Source organism: Leptinotarsa decemlineata, unplaced genomic scaffold, assembly GCF_025532065.1.
Source record: "Leptinotarsa decemlineata unplaced genomic scaffold, Ldec_3_MD MMD2_tig00000199_RagTag_RagTag, whole genome shotgun sequence".
Lineage (NCBI taxonomy): Eukaryota > Metazoa > Arthropoda > Insecta > Coleoptera > Chrysomelidae > Leptinotarsa > Leptinotarsa decemlineata.
Window position 1 is genome coordinate 8,262,976 of NW_027412544.1, and position 21,994 is coordinate 8,284,969.

Below are 21,994 nucleotides of genomic sequence, written 5' to 3' on the forward strand. Positions count from 1 at the left end.
AACTATGACGATATAAGCTTATAATATCCCGGTCAGAAATAAAAATAATAAAATCGTTGAGCGTAGTATTTACATATTTACTCAGGTTATGCTACGCCCAACCATTTTATTTTTTTCATCTGATCAATACCGTAGATTTCTAAGAAGAGTAGTTTGATGACTGCTACCTAGGTCCTTCTGAATTATTTCTTAGTTATAAGTACAGCATCTACATCATTATTATCTTTTTTTTTCAATAAAACCGTCAAAAATTAAACTTATTTTTTCATTTATTTTATTCGAAGTTATAACATACACTTATCAGATCATCAATTAGGTATAAAGGTGATATTTATACTTCATGTTTCTTAAGTTGTCGATGTTTTTATGCTAGATTTAAACATGTTGAGACGTACTTCAAATAAGCAAGATAGGAACCCAATAAAAAATATGATTTTTCTCACCTGATATATTGAAACTCTTCATCATCTTCTGTTGGTGTGTTCAGAACTTCACCGCTTCTCTCAAAATCTTGCATCTGAAACGAAGATAGGTGAACAATTCATTTTATAATTTCATTCGATCACTGAGCGACATTACCGTTGCTGATCACGTCAAAATAAAAATTGAAGCATTTTTACCTGTCTACACTTATGTCAACATCCTAAATGATGTTATTTGAGTCAGAGCTGTGTCTAACCGAAAACAAATTAACTCTTAATAGGTACATTGCCCCAAAACCTTCCAATAAAAATACCGAAACTTCTTCAAAACAGAAATAATAATTACGAAAATAAATACTTGTAGCTCATATAGAACATATTTGGAAAATGTCTACTCTGAATATATTTGCTGAGAAACTTTAAATCAAATCATTAATGCCAGTTGAGGTTGAATGGCATCAATTAATGAATCGAAAGACAGTGAGACTGGTTATTATGCAATTTCCTGGATACCTGATCACGACTTTACGGTGCTAATGTCTTCACTAGTTTCTGGTGATGTTATGTTTTTATGTATGTACGTAAAGCGTAGTTTGTGTAGTCTGTACAACAATTTATACTACTTGCTACTTTTGCAACCTCTATCCAGATTATAACTTCCACTTGATTGATACAATCTGAACCTCTGGCGTACAATGAATCTATTGAAAACACAAATGACTTTTGCATCACCATTTTCAATCATTTTCTGATGATGCCAACTTTATTAGTGGAACGTGCTTCAAGATACGGTATTGTTGTTTTGGTGTGGAAACAGTTTTTTCAATAGATCCTAATCTTCATTTTTTCAACTTATCCCAAACTTGTTGTTTCCATTTCATTTTTGATATTTTTCTCCCTTCCTTGCTCACAAAGTGACTAAATATTTTAGCTCCATATATGTAGTGTTTGAAGTATATACTTTCATGCTTTGTCTGACAATGGCTGATATATACAGGTTACTGAGGTTCATTGTTATTTTTTCTCTTTCACATGGTGAAAAACAAAATTGAGTAGAAACTCATTAATACAGTTCATTGTATGGTTTTCACTATAAAGGGTTTAGAAGAAGTAACTTATTATTTCACGATTAAGAAATATATTGTAGGGTAATTCCGGTGGAGATGGCCCTAGTTACTTTAAAACTCTACTGTGAAGGAATTATAATGAATAAAACATTAATTAATACCAAAAATTAAACTTTACTTATAATTCTTAATAAATATTAACGATAAATCACTTTGACAAATGCAATAGTGTAATTTTAAACTTGTGAAAAATTATGACACTCTCATGATGTCCAATCTTTTATCAGTTGTGTCTTATAATAATTATCACCACAACCTCTGCAGTCTTCTGCAGAGGTTGTGGTCTGTCTTCAGTTTCACCTTCAGAGGTATCAGGCAACCTACGAATTACTTTTCTTTTCTTAACTGTCGTTTTTTCCTCCGGTTTATCAGTCTTAGTGTTTGTTTTTATTATTTTTGGTTTTTTGACTTTTGTTCCCTATTTTCTTTTTCATTTTCTTTCATTTTCCGTTTTTCAATATGCTCTTCAGATGTCAAAAGAATGCTTATTTGTTTCGCTCGTTTGCGACCTTCATGTAGTTTCACAGGCAGTGGAGACACTTCATTAAGTACTCTTGTTGGTGTTAGTTGATCCACCGTCTGCTGTCCTAAATCGAGAGATTGCATTTCCACTTGTCGCTTGATATAATAAGAAGCCAAAGTGTTGTCTTGTTAGACGAAGTTCAGGGTGCTGTTTCATCCATAACCTGCAGGATTCATAGAAGTAAGTTTTGAGAGACTTGAAAACAGCAACATCCAGCGGCTGAAGCATTTTAAAATAGGAGTTTACCTCTGATTCATTCATCCCTTGACTTCTAGCGTATGACACCCCTTCTGATTTCCTCAATGAAATATCCGAATTTCTCTTCAGAAACATTTTTACCCAATCATAGCCCACCTTTTCAGATGTTTTACAGAATCTATGTTCAATTCCTAATTGCTCAACAAACTTGAATGCAATTATTCTTAAATCATTTATTGTCAAAGGAAAGCCTCTTGACTGCATGCCTTTTATATGTTTGTTCAGTCTTTTTTTCATTATCTGTACCGAAGGTAGATGACGGTCACATAGGTCACATAGGTTGTTATTTAGTTTTAACTTTCTTTCAAGTGTTTTTCTTGGTATTTTATAGATAAAAGAGGCCCTATAAATCGTCATCCCTCGATTTTGTAATTCTTCCATAGCATTTTTTAAATCTTCTTCGCTCCATTCACCTCGACCAGCAGCCACCTTCCGTACGTATTGGTTCGGCATCTATAGAAAATATTAAAAATTAAAAATAAATCAAAATTAGGACATAAAATTTTATGACTATCTCTCCCGTGAATAATATGGCTATCTTTCCTAATTGTTCGGGTGAGATGGCCACATTAGGTAATTAAAGCCATTTCTCAAGTTAGTGGGTAATTTTAAGGTTAGAACACCGGAGAAGTTTATTACTTCACTGGGAAAGCACGAAAACTTTCAAAATATTTTTGTGATGTTAACCCCAGTACTTAACTCGCATGCATAATAAAAAAACAAAGTCAAATTACTCACCGTTTCATTATTTTTTCGACAAAAAATCCACTGACAGTTGTTACCCGTGCCGATGCGAATCGAACTAAACGATGACTAGTATCATCTATTGATTATAACTAGAACTTTTTTCTATTAGCCATCTCTCCCGTACGGCCGTCTCCCCCGGAATTACCCTATAGCGAAACAAGTGTAGCGGTTTTTGTAAAACCCTTTGTACTGAAAATCATACAATAAACTGTATTAATGAGTTTTGATGTGGATTTTTGTCTTTTTTGAATCCAAGATCACATCGTATTATATGTTGCCTTCATTTTATTTTCTCTTTCCCCCCCTAACTTTTTTGAGCCGTATCCCCTTTTTTGTCTTCCCGTCTCTCTCCATATAATTATATTCATGGACTTCAATAATCAGAACTACCATCTTGAGTGGTCTGGATACAGTCTACGGAGTTCGAAGAGAAAAACTCGATATTTTAGTCATTTTCTGCCTTGATGCGGCAAGCCATAAGATTCGAGAGTGTTAGACATCATTCTACCAAGGATTTCAATAATCAGAACAACCATCTTGACAGAATGGTCTGGATAGAATTCTCGTCCCGTCAAGAGCTGAAAACTCCACGACAAATATCGTCTTGCTCTGGTGGTCTAGAAGGACTAAATCAGGTTTCTCAGCTTATATGAGCTTCAAAGTAGATATCGAAAAGTTCCAATAATTTTAGCACTTTTCGTTCCTCACAACAGATTCAATATCCTCCCGAGCGTAGGGCAACACCGGTGATGTACACATCACATGACTGCGGTAGACCAAGATGTTATAGACACCATTCTGAAAGGTCATGATGTTGCCGCAGGAGTGAAGTGATATCTACGACATTTATATAAGCCTTCTGCTGAAGGGAATACAACTCGGTGCCAGAGTTGATTTTACCTCGTTCAGTTTCGAAAACAAAACCAAGTTCACCAGCTCCTTGAGCAGCTGTTCCAAAGAAAAACGCTCCAATTCCTGCTCTCTCATGAACGTGGAACATGCAGACAAATGGATTCGAACTCCTGACAACTTTCCAGACTCCATACAGCACCATTTTGTCATGTAGATACTCCAAACTCAAAAGTCTACGACCTTCTTGTTGTCGAAGGAAATACATCCGTGGAACGGACGATATGAGATGCAAACTCCTATGGAGGTGCATCCTCCCGAGTCCACTTTACTACTCCAAACCATATCTGTTAAAGTTTGTGCTGATGCATGCCGCGAAGAGATTTCTTCACTGCTGTTACCTCTTGTGAGTGGCGTTGTTCCACTTTGTGGTAAGTATACATTAATCCGGCATCCAGATGGTGCAGAATGATCCCATCTACGATCTGCACAATCTCAACGTAGTGCCCGCACATTCTCTAGGTAGTCCACGCATCGGCCATTTGTTTATCCCAAATTCCATATCGATAGCATGCATCTACTCTTTTGCCACCCTGAAGGACTGATAGAGATCTTTTTTTTTTCCAAAGACATTAAGTTCAAGATCATCCGTATAAAACAAATGGGTGACCTTATGCTTCCGGTTTCCGGGGATACCACAGTTTTTCCCTCGATTATTTCTGAGAGCAACGAATAATGGCAATAGTGAGATGCAAATAAGAAGGGGACGGAGGGATTCGTCCTGAAATACACCACTTCTGAAAGTGACCCACAATGTTTGGACTCTAGCCTGACTAGATGTTATGGTGAAGCCGGTATGATTTTCTAAACCGTAACAGATACGAAGACGATTAAATGGGGAAAAAGGTAACTGTCATCGACAATGGTCGAAGAAAATTTACGGGGACTCTCGCCCTTCTCGAGTTATACGGTTTTTCGTTTTTTTCGAATGGAATTGTTATTACGATTTGCGAAGTGATTAAGACGTAGAAATAGGGAAGTTGGAAATATTTGAAAAAAAATAATATGGACGGACGAATCAAAATTCACCAGCAATGATTGGTTCAACAGATATATCCATTATAGGTGGAATAATACAAATGAACATTTACATAGGGAAACTAATTTCCAAGAAAGTTTCGGAATAATTGTTGTGTAGGAAATTGTGGGGACAAACATCCTTGGCCCTTTCTTTTACGATGATCATTTGACTAGTGAAATGTATCTTCATTTTCTATTCAATGAATTCGATGGCTACTTAGATGAATTGCCACTGAATATCCGCCATGAAATACAATATTTTCAACAGGACGGCGCTCCTTCCCAAAATGCAGCAATAGTAAGGGAACATTTACGTGCAATATTCCCAAGATAATGGATTGGAAACAATGGACCAATTAACTGGCCAGCTCGGTCCCCACATCTTACTTCTTTAGATTTTTTGTCTGGGGATACATCAAGTTTATAGTTTTTTCAACCGACAACTAATGTGCATTCAAAAAGAGGTCGTCAATTCGAGCATTTAAGGAAGACTGCCAGGTAGCTTTGATTTTCTGTATTGGTTTCATTTTTCTTAGAAGGTCATGATAAAATAAATTGTTTTTCTGTTTGACTGTTGTCACTGATGATGGTGGTTATTTCGAATGAAACGCTATGAAAATATCAAATGTGATACACCCTTGGATTGTGAATTTATCGTTTTATCAATATCTGTAATGAAAAAGACAGGTCCGTATTAAAAAAAACAGTTGATGGTGGCCATGTAGACACGAGACATTTTATCGAATATGTATGATTGCATCGTCATACTACACTTCGAATACAATAATATTTTCCGTTTCAATTTTTTTATATTCTCCGAAATGACAATTCCATTTGAAAAAAAAACATCATTTTTGGTTTTTCCCGTATAACTCGAGAAGAGCGAGACTCCCCGTAAATTTTCTTCGACCATTGTATCGTTCTCGATGACAGTTACCTTTTTTCCCATTTAATCGTCTTCGTATCTGTTACGGTTTAGAATATAGCAATGTTACCACATGATAAAAGAAACATGTACATAGTGTGACCCGTTTAAGATAGAAGCACCCTCATAAAATCTTTATTTCCCAGCCGATTTGAATATTTCTTTTTACATTAGGTAGACATTCAAAAAGTCTACTAGAACACCACATTTCATGAATTTTTCGTCATTTTCAGGCCCAACTATTCTTATTTTTCAAGGCCAAAAATTAAAAAAATAATTAGGAATTTTTTTACAAAAAAATCAGACTACATCACTGGATTCGTGACCTTTACAAATGGTCTATGCCAAAGTTGAGAAGAAATAATAATAAAGTTATAAGTGAATGAAATTAGAAAAATATGCTGTTTTATCAACCGACCTAACCCAACCCAACCCAACCCAACGAGATATTACTGTTTAAAATTTCAACAAAATCTGTTCATCAATAAAAAATTAAAGGGGAGTAAAATTTGAAAAATTTGCTGTTCAATGGAATTTTAGCAAAATCCTGACTACACCACTGCTTCCATTCCACGTTTACTTTTTTGTTCATCTGACACCCCCCCAAAAAAAGTTATTTTTATTATATGCCAGTGATGCGTATACACAACATGTGTATTTACCCCAAATTATTTCACTTTATGATTAATTTATTTCACGAAATATGTTGTTGCATGTGCGCAATATTGGCTCTAAATGTGTTAATGGATTGAGCAAGTAGACTGCGACTAGTTGTTCAGGAATTGTCATTTCGTGATTCAAACTAAGTTTGTAATTCAAAATAAAACTAGATAATGGCCCAATTGTCAATTCAAAAAAAAATCGAAATTATACGTATTCCTGGAGATAATTACCGAAGTGAAAGAGAAGTAACTAGAATATTCGATAAAAGACTCAAATCGTCCAGCCATTAATATCAGCACAGTACATGAAATTAACCAAGTATTTAATCGGACTGGAGCAGTATCCACGTATATTTTGAAGAGTAGTATACGAAGAAGGAATGGAAATACTCAGACTATATTAGATTTAAACTCACTTAGGGAGAATATTAGGCGATTTCTGCGAAAAAACAAATTTAACAAAAGGCATTCAAACCAAAATTTTTCCATACTCTAGAACCAGGTGATCAAGAAAAACGTTTGGAATTTTGCTTATCAGCCCAGGGCGAGTACCTTAACGGCAGGCATTTTTTAAAGAATATTTTATTCAGTGATGAAGCTAGTTTCACAACAAATGGAGTGGTTTCATCACAAAATATTCGATATTAGGTCACTGAAAATCCTAACTGGGTTATTAAATGTGAAAGGCAGTATTCAGAAAAAATAAATGTTTGGTGTGAAATACTGAATGAGACAATAATTAGACCATTCTATTTTGGCAGCAACATCAATGCCGGAAATTTCTCACAATTTTTAAGGAATGAATTGTCGGACACAATATATGAACTTCCCCTTGCAGAAACAAGAAATTTATATTTTCAGTTAGATGGCTGTTCTGTTCGTCATGCGGGAATTGTGAAGATTTGGCTGAATCAAAACTACCCTAATCGTGGGATAGGACGGGGAAGTAGATCAATTAGATGGCCACTTAGATCGCCTAATCTTACTATACTGAATTTTTTCCTATGGGGCTATGTCACACAAAATGTCTACAAATCACGACCAAGGCATCGAGCGGAACTGTGCACAAGAATTCAGCAAGCGTATTCTGCAATTTCTCCTCAACAATTACGGAATACTTAAAAAAATTCACAAAGGATATAATAAATGCATTGTCTTGAATGGAGGTTGCACTCATTTTAGTTTCAACTTATTATCATCTTCGATCCTATTATGTGAATTGCTTGTGAAAAAGAGATTGTTTTTCACTAGTTTGTAGCAATTTCAAATAAATGCAGGTGGTCTTTGATTTGAAATTATTAACATTAAAGTTTGTTTCATAATCGGATTCATTCATATCATTCATACATTTCATGCAATTTTCATGAATACAAGGATCTGAATTAGATTTTGCTAAATATCATTCCGAATACAGTGGTGTAGTAAAAATTCCATTAAACCACAGATTTTTCAAATTTTACTCCCTTATAATTTTTTCATTGATGAATAGATTTTGTTGAAATTTTTAACAGTGATATCTAGAGATCTCCTAAATCTAGTGGTGTAGTCAGAACTGGAAAGAAACTTCTAAAATTGAAGTGGTGGGTTGATTAAACAGCATATTTTTCAAATTTCATTCACTTGTAACTTTTTTATTATTGGATGCATTTCTTCGTAACTTTGACATATACCATTTGAAAACGTCGCAAATCCAATTTTGTAAAAAAACGGCTAATTGTTCTTTTAATTTTTGGTCTTGAAAAATAAGAACAGTTGGCCCTGAAAATGACAAATAATTCATGAAATTTATATATATATATATATATATATATATATATATATATATATATATATATATATATATATATATATATATATATATATATATGGAACCAACAAATAATGGGGCTAAGCAGCAAATGAAAGAGTACTCTTTAAAGTTTGTCCAAGCTTTCGGAAATTTAATAAATTGTTTCCATCATCAGGGATGCTACAATTTGCGGGTGTAAGTAATATTAATATATAATTATGAATGGTTAGACTTACAACTTTTTGAGGATGTTTCATACGATGGTTATGTAAAATATTGGACACAACATGATGGATGAACATTGATACAATACATTTATAAAACTGGTTAAAGGATGTCTAATATTGGATAAAATATTTGTGAAAAACGTTACAGTTTAAAATTAATTTGAAGGAAGAATAATGTCACATGTCGAAATTTCACAAAACATTAATTTGGAGGGATTGACAGATAGTTGACATGACATATGTCAGTGGTTCTAGTGATAAAAGCTGTTACCAACTTTGACTTGTAAAGAATTATTTTTGGAAATTTCTACCTGTGCAGCTTTTATTAAAGTGAATGTAAGATAATAACATTTGGATTAAAGTATAAAGTACATTATTCTATTAATGCTAGATTGGGTGAATTCATTGAAACATTGTTATATGGATTTTTATCTAACGTCAAAAGATAGGAATATATCTCACTAAGATGATTAATATCTGTTTTTTTGTTGATGCAATTTTTATTTTCAGCAATGAAGGCCATTTCAAAAAAGGACCTTAGTAGCATCAAAATTCATATGGTGGTCAAACTTATTGACATGTTCAGCTAGAGCACATCTTTCAGGATGGTGTCTACAATCGCTTTTGTGAGAAGTTATTCTGAAACTTAAAGTTCTTGACGTTTGACCAACATAGATTTTGTTGCAAGATTGACATGGAATACTATATATTACATTTATTCGAGAAGTAATGAGGGGTTTATCTTTAACTCTGGTGTGTAAAATTCTAATCGTGAGAACTGCTTTGGTGGCTATTTTAATATTGGGCAATTCATTGAAAATTCTAGAGAGTTTGGGGGTGATCTCCTTAATGAAGGGTAAAGTACTATAAAAAACTGGGGTTGGAGCAATATTAATTCCATTTTTTTCAATTATATTAAAATGCCACCAAAGCAGTTCTCACGATTAGAACTTTACACACCAGAGTTAAAGATAAACCCCTCATTACTTCTCGAATAAATTTAATATATAGTATTCCATGTCGATAAATTAATTAGAAGCCAACCTCGTGAGAAAATTGGTCAAATATTTGATGATGCCATTTGAAATGTTCTATTCAAATAAAAAAAAAACTCACCGTTACGCTCTCGCAAGACAATTTCCAACTTGTAAGAAATTTTATTTACACCTCCCATGTGATCTATTTCATCCTTACACCTGTCCAATTGTTTTGTGATCCGAATGATTTTTCTTATACATGTGATTCATTTTATATATAAAAGTCTCGGATGTTCTTATGATTGTTATAATGGTTATTTTAATCTATTTTATTTATACCACATATGATTAATTTTATATCTACTTACACGTCTACAAAGTTTTTGAATGTTCTGTATATATTTATTTCACCCTTTTGTTAACCTTATACTCATTATTAATTTTAGTATCTGAAGTTATAAAAATTTATTTACACCACGCACAAGCAACACCTGTTGCTTCTGTGGGTTTCCCAATGTTTATTTGCAAAATGTATAGCCTTATTATGGTTGCTGTTTTTCTTTTGTGTAAATAAACGATGATGATGATGATGATGATGTCAATCTTGCAACAAAATCTATGTTGGTCAAACGTCAAGAACTTCAAGTTCCAGAATAACTTCTCAGAAAAGCGATTGTAGACACCATCCTGAAAGATGTGCTCTAGCTGAACATGTCAATAAGTTTGACCACCATATGAATTTTGATGCTACTAAGGTCTTAGCTAGTGAAACACATTTAATAAAAAGGTCCTTTCTTGAAATGGCCTTCATTGCTGAAAATAAAAATTGCATCAACAAAAATACAGATATTAATCATCTTAGTGAGATATATTCCTATCTTTTGACGTTAGATAAAAATCCATATAACAATGTTTCAATGAATTCACCCAATCTAGCATTAATAGAATAATCTACTTTATACTTTAATCCAAATGTTATTATCTTACATTCACTTTAATAAAAGCTGCACAGGTAGAAATTTCCAAAAATAATTCTTTACAAGTCAAAGTTGGTAACAGCTTTTATCACTAGAACCACTGACATATGTCATGTCAACTATCTGTCAATCCCTCCAAATTAATGTTTTGTGAAATTTCGACATGTGACATTATTTTTCCTTCAAATTAATTTTAAACTGTAACGTTTTTCACAAATATTTTATCCAATATTAGACATCTTTTAACCAGTTTTATAAATGTATTGTATCAATGTTCATCCATCATGTTGTGTCCAATATTTTACATAACCATCGTATGAAACATCCTCAAAAAGTTGTAAGTCTAACCATTCATAATTATATATTAATATTACTTACACCCTCAAATTGTAGCATCCCTGATGATGGAAACAATTTATTAAATTTCCGAAAGCTTGGACGAACTTTAAAGAGTACTCTTTCATTTGCTGCTTAGCCCCATTATTTGTTGGTTCCATTCCTAACTAGTCAGCAACGATTACCTTCTCCTCTATATATATATATATATATATATATATATATATATATATATATATATATATATATATATATATATATTATATATATAAATATATATATATATATAGAGGATATCTATATATATAGAGGAGATATAGGAGAGGAGATATATATATATATATATATATATATATATATATATATATATATATATATTCGTGTGTAAAGGATGCTCGTAAACAACTTATAACACACATTTCGGCATGTCATCGGTCTGCAATTCTTAGGAATCGACAAATCGCTGCTTTTGGGGATGCTAACGGTCCGCTCCTCGACAAATCCATCCGGATAGAGCTGCTCTCCATCCAGCCATGAGTTGAAAACTTTGGCCAGATGGCGGTGAGTGTTTGGTAGTTCTTGAAACATACAAGGGCTTTTCGAAAGTCATCCGGGTTGCGCAGTTCATTGAGGTCAGGCGGATTATTCACAACAGGCGAAGGCTCTTGAAATGAGTGAGAAGGTTTCTCGCGGAACCTGAGGTTTTCCACGATACGTCTCGCCGGCCCCACTGATACCTTCTTAGCAGCTACTAGCATTCGTTATTTTTGAGATAGTGCTGTTTGGTGCTCAGCAGCTCGCTTTAACCCAAAATGTGATGGATACGTCGTAGTCTGGCAGCTATTTGCTGCATTATGGGCGTGAAAGGCATCACACATTGGGTACGAGACATGTGTTGTCTCGGCAACGTGATCTTAGCCTTCATATTGTGTATCCGCCGTTCAATCTTCCCAAGCGCAAGGCCGTGATTTCGTCCTTCGGATTCGGAAAGCAATTGGACGGCGCTGTACATGGCGGTGTAAATTTGCCGGATGTCAGCCTATCCTGTCAGAACACTATGAAACTACACATCCAATTATTATTTCATTGATATTATTATTATTAAACTGATTCTATCCTTGATGAAAATTAGTGACATGATAAATATTAATTTTCAACATATATCAGCTCTGTCCATCACAAATCAAATCAGTGTTTGTCTAAGTTATTAAATAATAATCACTATGTCAATAATTCGGCCGCGGAATCGTAAACATTAGTAGAGGTCAATTTTATTAGACATATAGTCGGTAAACACTAAGACTTACAGTTACAAATAAGAGAGAAAGTATTTACAAAAGTAATTAGATACCATCATTCTCAACAATCTTAGTACTTCATTATTCATTGTTAGGTAATTTTACGGGCTACCAATAAACTAAGAAAATACTTACTTTCTCCCAATATAATATTTAAATGAAAACAGAAATTGACCAGAAGTTGATTATATACCTGTAAAACTTCCAAAGTCAACAGACCATTAGAAAACTCTTCAAAATTCAATCTATAGTGGGTTAATATATCTTATCTTATTGTGTTAAATGGCGCATTGTATGACTATGTTAGTTGATGAATTTGATGAATGAATCAATGATTTCACATCCGTATCACAAAGTTAAAGCATATCGGGAGTAGCGAAGGATCAAGTGGTCCGATGCTAAAATCATCCACAAGGAAGAACACTTGTTTGAGAAGAAGTCAGAGGAACTTCGTGAATATTGGTTTGGAAAAACTTTCAAAGAATCTACGTACATATTTAATGACGATGCATTCATCCTGCCTAATATGGAGATCCACAACGGATATGTCTAATCGTGCACTCTACAGGAAAACTGAAAGAGGTCTATAAGCAATACGAAAATATCAAGTAAGGTCAGTTATCACCCGAAGCCGATTTACAATAATAACAATCGAAATGTCTTGAGGTACCTTGGTTTAGAGGCGAGTTGGCTGTCCTTGTTCATCTTTCACTGCCTGAACTAATGTACATGCTGTTTACGGCGAGTGCATTGGCTTGGGATGTGAGTAAGTGATTCTGTCATTCCCGCTGGATACGGGAATGACAGAATCACTTATGGTTCTGTTATTCCCTAACTGAATGGCATCCCAACGATGGCTTAATCCTAAGGTGTGTGTATCCATGCCGAGAGTATGAATGACACTAAGCCTATCAGCTGTCTTTACGGAACCTTTCGGGCGACCTCTCGGCGTAGCATCGCCTTGTCACGGTAATGCGGGGCTCTGCCGTGATTGACCTTCTTTCCCTAGCTACTCGTGGGACTTTTATGGACAGAGTAAACTTAAAAATACTTTCTGCGCTGAGTCTATAGAGGAGATGGATGTCTAGCTTACGACTCCAACTGACCTCCCTGTAAACTTAAATCAGGAACGAGTCTTAAGAGGAGATGGATGTCGAGTTTACGACTCCAACGGACCTCCCTGTAAATTTAGGTCAGGAGCGAATCCACAGAGGAGATGGATGTCGAGTTAACGACTCCAATTGACCTCCCTGTAATTTTAGTTCAGGAGCGAGTCTACAGAGGAGATGGATGTCCAGTTTAACACTCCAACGGACCTCCCTGTAAATTTAGTTCAGTAGCGAGAGCTTCTCAACTCCCCAACTTCTGAACCTTAACAAAAAAGGTTTGGTGGTGCAGCCAGGAAACGACTAAGTCGTCTCCTCAAGAGTGGGGTACCTTATAAAACCGCCTTGCACCAAATTTTTGAGCGGCGTACGCAGAATTTGTCTCAGTTGGGAGAACAAATCCCCCCACGAGCAAGTTAGCAAACGTTTGCGATCAAGTGAAAAAGCCCTGCACGGCTGAATCTTAGGCATCGTCAGGTGTAGCTGACGTGCAAACACCCTCATATGAGAAGATTGTCGTGAGTATCAAGGTGGGAATCTTGCAACTTGACTATCTGACTACCTCATTAACAGAGCAAATACTTTGTGCCTGCCCCGCTGGGGACCGAATCAGGTCTTTAGAATTCGGCAGAGCCGTACTCTTACCGTCTGACCTGAAAGACCACTCACCACACAAACTAATCGGCTAATCGGTGAAATAGCTTTTTCATGTAAGATTTGGTTAAATACTTTGAGATTGAAACATTTTAACGTATTCCAAAAACACTTTATTGTGAGATTTTCACTAAATTGTTTTACAAAAACGCAACACGTGTTTCGCCATACAATGGCTTCATCTGGCGTGTCTTTCAACTAATTCTACACATTCAATACTAAATATATATATATAGTTTATGGAGTACCTGAAATCAAAGTACCTGTAAACGAAGTACCTGAATTTTAAGTAGCTGATATTTTACCTGAGTTACTAACGAATTAAATTACCTGCACTTATGTTCCATTTTCACATTTGAAAAAATATATTCAGTAACGGAGAGTTATTGAGTTCTAATTGATCATTCAGTAAATTACCCGAATTCCTGAATCTATTGATTTCTAAACATTCTAGATGATTAAGTTTCAAACTCTTCTCTTCTAAATGTAACACCTCGTACTCATGATTGAACTCGTGTCCTTCTGCTAAAAGATGGTTTGCAAATGTGGAATTGGTCTTTCTATTTACAAAACTACTCCTATGTTCTTTAATTCGTTGGAAAAATGTTCTTCCTGTTTGCCCAATATACAGTTTTGGACAGGAGCCACAAGTCAGCTTATATACTCCTGATCTATCCGACACCAAAGTTTTGTCCTTATTGTTTTTAATAAATTTACTTAGGTTATTATTCGTTCTATAAGCTACGTTTACGCCTTCTTTCTTCAAAAAACGGGCAATATTCCTGTTTGGTTCCCCCACATATGTCAATGTCTTATAACTCACGTTATCGCATCTTGAATATGGGTAGACCAGATCCGTGGCTTGCTTTTGTCGTTTTTTGTAAAGAATGGAGTTTACAATATCTACCTTATAACCGTTATTAATCGCGATTTGTTTGATCAAATTCAGCTCTTTCTGGAAATCCCTATCAGACAGTGGAATATTCAATAATCTGTGAATCATACTATTGAATGCAGCAACTTTATGCTGGTACGGGTACATTTTACATTCTAAAAACATTACCATGATCTACGGTCCGATCAGATAATGAATTCTCATCTAGTTTCAACTGTAAAGAGCGAATACAATCATTTTAATAACCGGTAAAACAGCTAAATATCTACAGGTAGTAGATATTTAGCTTTATGTGAAATAACAATCAATAAATTAATGAATATCATGTATCAATTGTTCTTTGACGACAAAGAATTGGAAAAAATATATTAAGTAACGGAGAGATATTCAACTCAATTCGATCGTTCATTATATATTTTTATACTTTTTGATTTACCTTCCTTCTAGAAAGTCAAGTTTCAAACCTTTCTATGGAAAATGAATAGTTTTGAATTCGTGATTGAACACATATTCCTCTGTAAGGAGGTGTTTTTTTTTTTCATTCTAAAAAATGTTTTTTATGTTCTCTTTTGCATACTCCAAGTGTTCTTCCAGTTTGACCAATGAAATCATCGGACATAAACCACAAGACAATTCATACACTCGTGATCCATCTGAACAGAATTATTGTCTTTATTATTTTCAATATGCATGCTTAAGTTATCATTGTTATGAACGCTATATTTACACCTTTATTTGTTAGAAAATCAGAAATCTTATTAGCGTTCTATAATTTTTCCTTCCGTGTTTTGGAATCGGAATGCAATCTGTTTCATTAGATTCACTCCTTCATTGAAATGCACATCTGACAACAGCATGAATCACACTATACTGTGGATCATGCTATTGAATGCTGCTACTGTTGATATCGATGTGTGGAAGAACTATGAATGATAATATACGAAAAATTAAAAAATCGTGTTTATTATTAATTTTTGTTATTGTCAAATCCAGAAAATTTATTGGAGATCCTGATATATCAGAAGTGTATATATAAATATATTAATAATAAATGTTTCAATATGAATTCCATCATCATTAGAAATTTGAATAATTAATTGATTTTTCAGTTCCTGTTAATAACAAATAAGAAAACCGCTCGTGCGCTACTCGCTATCAGTTGATTTTGAAACACAATTTTGTCAGCCTTATTTTTTCTTCAAGCAAGTGTTTTAGTGCATTATTTTTCATAAGAATGGAATTGAAATCAATAATTAATTATTTTAAAAATATTATGTGCCAAGAAAATTGTGTGTAAATTTTAATTTATCAAGAGAGTAGATTTTACATTTACTGACCCTTGAGACAGACCAAATATAAGCGGGCTCAATGCACAGAGATATGCACAATTCAATTATAAAACAAAAATATAATCAACTTACTGATACTTGATAGTGTTTTGTAATGTGATTTTGTTATCTTTGCATGAGGCTGCTAACTTTCACTTTCTGAAATATCATAGTCAGACATATTTTATTTTTAATTATTAAAAAAAAATATTTATTTAGTAAAACACAGGTTACGTATACTTTAGTAAACACAACAATATGCACTACAGATATCCGAGCTCAGTATGGCGAGAAAGATAGCGTAACGCCAAACCAGTGGAAAGAGAATGAAACAGTACTTGCGCATGGCGACCCGTCGCCACGTCAGCAATCGGGTTTACGTGCAGTTATATAAGTTTTACATCAAAGGTAGCTTCCAGAATGGAAAAAGAAATTCAAAGTATATTATTCACCTCCTTACAGAGGGATCTAAGTCCATTCATGAGTTCAAAACTCTACATTTCCAGAAGAAAGGTTTGAACCTCGACGTTTTAGAAGGTATGGAAAACAATAAGTACAAAATTTCCCAATATCTAATTAACAATCAAATTGAGTTGGGTAGCTTCCCGTTACTTAATAAGTTTCTACTTGATAATCACGATTTGTCACCTTAGAATGATCAGCATGTAATATTCATTCATTTTTTGATTTGTTTTTCATCTGTATATACCTACTTTGGCTGGTCAATGGAATGATTGTATCCCCTTTTTTCAGGTATTTAAAACTATATGAGAATTATATGATAGGACCGTAGATTAAAGTATTTATTCTCGAATGTTGTCCGCGGAAGAGATATCAAAGGATACTATAAATGCTTGGTATCTGACACATTTTGCAGTCAATTACATCGTACCACCTTAAGGGAGAAGAGCTTATCCAGCATTGCTGACGCCATTTTATGCTGATGTTGCTGAATCGACCTGAAGAGTGAACTCCATTTATAAATTAGTGAGTTGCTAGATTTCATACAGTAAACATCTCTGTAATTTCGAATTTTCACAGTTTGTAATTAAAATATATTTTTTTTTTTTTTTTTTAAGTGACTTTCCCGTGGGTTGGGCTACCTATCGGGCGCGTCCCCAGGTGGCGGATAGGGGAACGGCCAGGGGACTGGAGGTCCTATCCGGGAAGCCAATGGGGCCTAACGGACGGGGTTGACGGACTCCTGGTCAGTGGCAGAAATAAGTAGGGTGAGGGGAACTAAAACCCCCAAAAGCCCTGCAAAACATGCCACCGCGGACCAGCCTACCCAAGCTAAGATGTAAGGAATCGTGTCGACAGCTGAATGGCCGCAGGGTTATATGCGGTTACGAACGATCCCCTTGAGGAACCGGGCGAAACCTCATTGTAACTAGCCTTCCTCTGGTAATGCGGGGCTCTGCTAGAGGTGACCAACCCTTCCCTTGCTACTCGTGGGAACATACATGGAAACAAAACGTAAGTACAAAAAACCAAACAATCCCGAGGCTGGACAGCAATGCTCACCTCAATTTAGGGCGGGGGCTGGGGATGAACAGAAATGCTCACCCCAAGCTACCGCTCAGAAAGAGGCTGGACATAGCAGACCACCTCGCGATGCAACGCAAAGGCCAAGGCGTAAGCGTATCAGCGGCGCCGAGGCCAAGAGGAGGAAGAGAGCGAAAGAGGCAGAAGTGGCAGCAACTATGAGTGCACCCTCCACCTCTCCCACTCCATCCTCAACAACAAGGGCACCTCTTGCGGAGGGCGCCAAGAGCTCCGCCTTGGAAAAAGGCAAGGAACCGGCTGCCACCGCAGGAAAGCGCCCTCACGCGAGTACCTCCACGGAGGGAACCCCAAGAAGGTTGAAGAAGCTGCGCAGCGACAGAAATGTCGCTGCACCTTCCAAAACCTTCGTGGAGGCCGCCTTGAGACACCTCAAGGTAGCCATCATAGATGAGACTAACCCGTACGGTAAGGTTACCGCAGAACGAGAGAGTCTCATCAAAAAACAACTGTTGGAGGAGCTGGACAAGATCATCTTCTCCGCCTCCAGCAACAACAGCAAACCGCACACGTTCAAGTCGTGGACATACTCCGGTGAAATCATCAGAGTGGTCTGCGATGACGACGTGACGCTAGAGTGGCTGAAGAAAGCCACAATGAATATTAAGCCATGGGAGGAGGCATCACTTGCAGTCGTCAGTGTGGATAAGCTCCCGAAGCTTACCAAAGCCTCACTCTGGATCCCGGAGGACGTCCACAAGACGACATCCGGTGAAAAGGAGAGGGTGCTGGGTCGGCTAAAGGCGCAGAATCCTGACCTGAAGGTAGCAAGATGGTGCACCTTCCATCATGAGGTTAAGATGAACCCACAAGGACACCTCTTCGTCTTCGGGATCGGAGAAGATGATATGGCTGTCCTGAAGAAGAAGTCAATGAGGTTAAGCTACGCGTTTACCTCACTGACTATTAGGGCAACAATAAAAGAAACAGAGGGTACCTCTGAAGACCCTAGGTCCTTGGAAGTTGAACCACCTAAAGTGGATATTGACCCCAAGGCCACCATGGGTCCCGAAAAGGAAGTCGAAGCATCTGAACAGATGACATTCGATGACCTGACGGAGGAGGCACCCAACAACAGCGAGGCCACCTCCCCCTTAGCAGGGGAGCAGATGGACCTCTAAAGGTAACTTTGTATCCAACAACTGTCTCATGGGCAAGGACGTTGGAAAAAAAGTAAAAATAATACAATGCAACCTCCAACACAAAAAGGCGGCAACGGCAACACTATGTCGCCACCTTGATGTATTGGAGGAGGCAATAGCTTTGATCCAGGAGCCCTGGATAATTAAGACCAAAATTACTGGTTTCAGTAGTTTAACTGGTCAAATTTTCAGCTTACCAAGCAACCAGCAACCTAGGACGGCTGTCTACGTTCCTAGGAAATACAGAGCGTTTCCGATGGCACAATTCAGCACCTCAGATCTCACTGCGGTCAAAGTTGAATGTCCAGTTGGGAAAGGCAAATATATGGCGTTGATAATCGCATCGGTGTACCTCCCTTCAGATGCAGCCACCCTACCACCGACCAGAGAAATGGAAGTACTAGTGGACCACTGCCTCAACCAGAGAGTGGAGCTCATATTGGGTTGCGACTCAAACTCTCACCACGTGAGCTGCGGCAGCAAGGATATCAACGCCCGAGGTAAGTCACTATACGAATATATAATACAGAAAGATCTAACAATCTTGAACAGAGGCACGGAGCCAACATTTATTAATGCCCGTAGCCAAACGTTAATAGATATCACGCTCACGACAGCCGAAATATCAAACAAAATCCAAGACTGGCAAGTCTCGGACCATATCTCTATGTCAGACCACCGCTGGCTGACCTATACGGTAAGCCAGGATCTCAGGACTACTGTGAAATCCCGTGACCCGAAGAGGACGGATGTAGCTCTCTACAATCGACTCTTAAGAGGAGCTCTGCGGGAAACAGAGGTCCTGACTCCTGGCAACAATGAAGAACTGGAAAGGTACACAGTATCTATCCACAACAAAATAGACACTGCCTATAAGGAATCCTGTCCAATGAGGATGGTTCAAACGCATGGCACAACCAACACATGGTGGTGCCCTGAATTGGAACACCTCAGGAAGTCAGCGAGAACGACCTTTAACAAGGCAAAACGTACAAGACTCGAAGAGGACTGGGTTATATATCAAGCCAACCTCAGAGAGTTCAAAAAAGTCTGCAGACGAAAACAAAGAGAAGCCTGGAGAGCCTATTGTGAGGCAGTCGAAGACTTTCCACTAGCTTCTAGGCTACAGAAGGCACTCTCAAATGACCACCAAAAGACTATCGGCATCCTGACGAGGAAAAATGGCGACAAAGCCGCCAACCTCCAGGAGAGTGCTGAGATTCTTATGGAAACTCACTTCCCAGGTTCTGTCTTTCCTGGAACGGCGAACTGGACGGATGTACCAATAACACCCTCACAATATGACTGGCAATATGCTAGTACAGTAATTGATGAGGACAAAATAAGATGGGCTATATCGGGCTTTTCCCCCTTCAAGTCACCAGGGCCTGACGGTATAAGACCAGCCCTACTTCAGTGGGGACTGGACACTCTTATGCCACACCTGGTTGGAATATTCAGAGCCTCTCTAGCTCTGAGGTATATTCCCAGTAAGTGGAGAGAAGTAAGAGTAGTATTTATACCCAAACCAGGTAGGATGGACTACACCCTACCAAAAGCATTCCGACCAATTAGTCTCACATCGTTTTTCTTAAAAACCATGGAGAGGCTATGTGAGCGGTACATAAGAGATGAAGTACTTGTTAACAACCCACTTCATCCAAATCAGCATGCATATACCCCGGGAAGGTCTACTGATTCTGCCCTTCACCATGTGGTTGGCAGAATCGAGAGATCATTGGACAACAAAGAATCCACCCTAGGTATATTCATAGATATTGAGGGAGCGTTTGATAAAACAACCTTTCCAACAATTACCCAGCAACTACACTCCAGGAATGTACCCCTGGTAGTAGGAGAATGGATACTCCAGATGCTCTCTAGCAGAGCAATAAGTATTAATGTAGAAGACATCACAGTTAAAGGACTGGTCATGAGGGGATGTCCACAGGGAGGGGTCTTATCACCCCTTCTCTGGAACATAGTTCTGGATACCCTAATTAATCACCTTAACAAAAATGGATTCTACACAATTGCATACGCAGATGACATAGTTATCTTGCAGACCGGCAAATTTGTAAACACACTGTGCGATAGAGCGCAGGATGGGCTCAAATTGATAGAAACATGGTGTAAGGAACACTCACTGTCGATCAATCCCAAGAAGACTGAGATGGTCCTTTTCACCAGGAAAAGAAGTTTAACGGGCTTAAAACCTCCCGAAATCTTCAAAAGCCAACTGAACTTCTCTGAAGAGGTGAAATACCTTGGTATTATCCTCGACAAGAAGCTAACATGGAACTCTCATCTACAGAGCAGAGCAAAAAGAGCATACGTGGCTTATGAGCAATGTCGGAGGACAGTGGGACGCGCATGGGGTCTTTCACCCCGTGTAGTCGCCTGGATCTACACTGCAATAATAAGACCTATGTTAACGTATGGAGCCATTGCATGGGGACCGAAAGTTCTACAAGCAACGGCCATCCAAAAATTATATCAAATACAGCGACTGGCTTGTTTAAACATCACAGGAGCCATGAGAACAACACCAACCGCGGCAATGGAATTAATCACGGGTCTGACCCCTCTGGATCTGTACGTTAAGGAGGTTGCGTTAATGGCCATGATACGATTGCACACGGCTGGTGTAAACCTAGAAGTAGGAATGGGTCGATTGAGGCTGGGCCTATGGCGGGAAGCGCTTACTGCGCAACCTCTGCTGCAGGCAACAAGTGATGCAATTGAACCCAGGTTTGTGTTTAATAAACCCTACAAAATACAAATTAAGCAGAACACAGAGTCAGATGCTACAAATGCAATACGGATTTATACAGATGGCTCAAAAACCAAAGAAGGTTCAGGATGTGGAGTGTACTCCAGATCACTAAGCCTAAGGATTAAATGGGGAATGGGAAGAAATACCAGCGTGGTCCAAACAGAACTGGCTGGTATCTCAATCGCCACAAAAGAAATAACCAAGAAAAGAATTTCTGGCAAAAACATTACAATCTGCACTGATAGCAGACAAGCACTATTAGCCTTGAACAGACACCGTGTTACTTCAGGACTAGCACTAGAGTGCCACCAAGATTTAGCCAAAGCCTCGGTA

At 37.3% G+C, this 21,994-nt stretch overlaps 1 protein-coding gene across 2 annotated transcripts in view; it reads right to left on the reverse strand.

Moving 5' to 3' along the window:
- The window catches only part of LOC111515287 (myogenesis-regulating glycosidase), a 135,290-nt gene that overhangs the window by 78,980 nt on the left and 34,316 nt on the right, over positions 1-21,994 (reverse strand). For both annotated transcript variants that reach the window (XM_074172886.1, XM_074172885.1), the window contains exon 3: positions 444-517. In XM_074172886.1, coding sequence (XP_074028987.1) covers positions 444-517 — 74 coding nt within the window. The remainder of the gene's footprint in view (positions 1-443; positions 518-21,994) is intronic.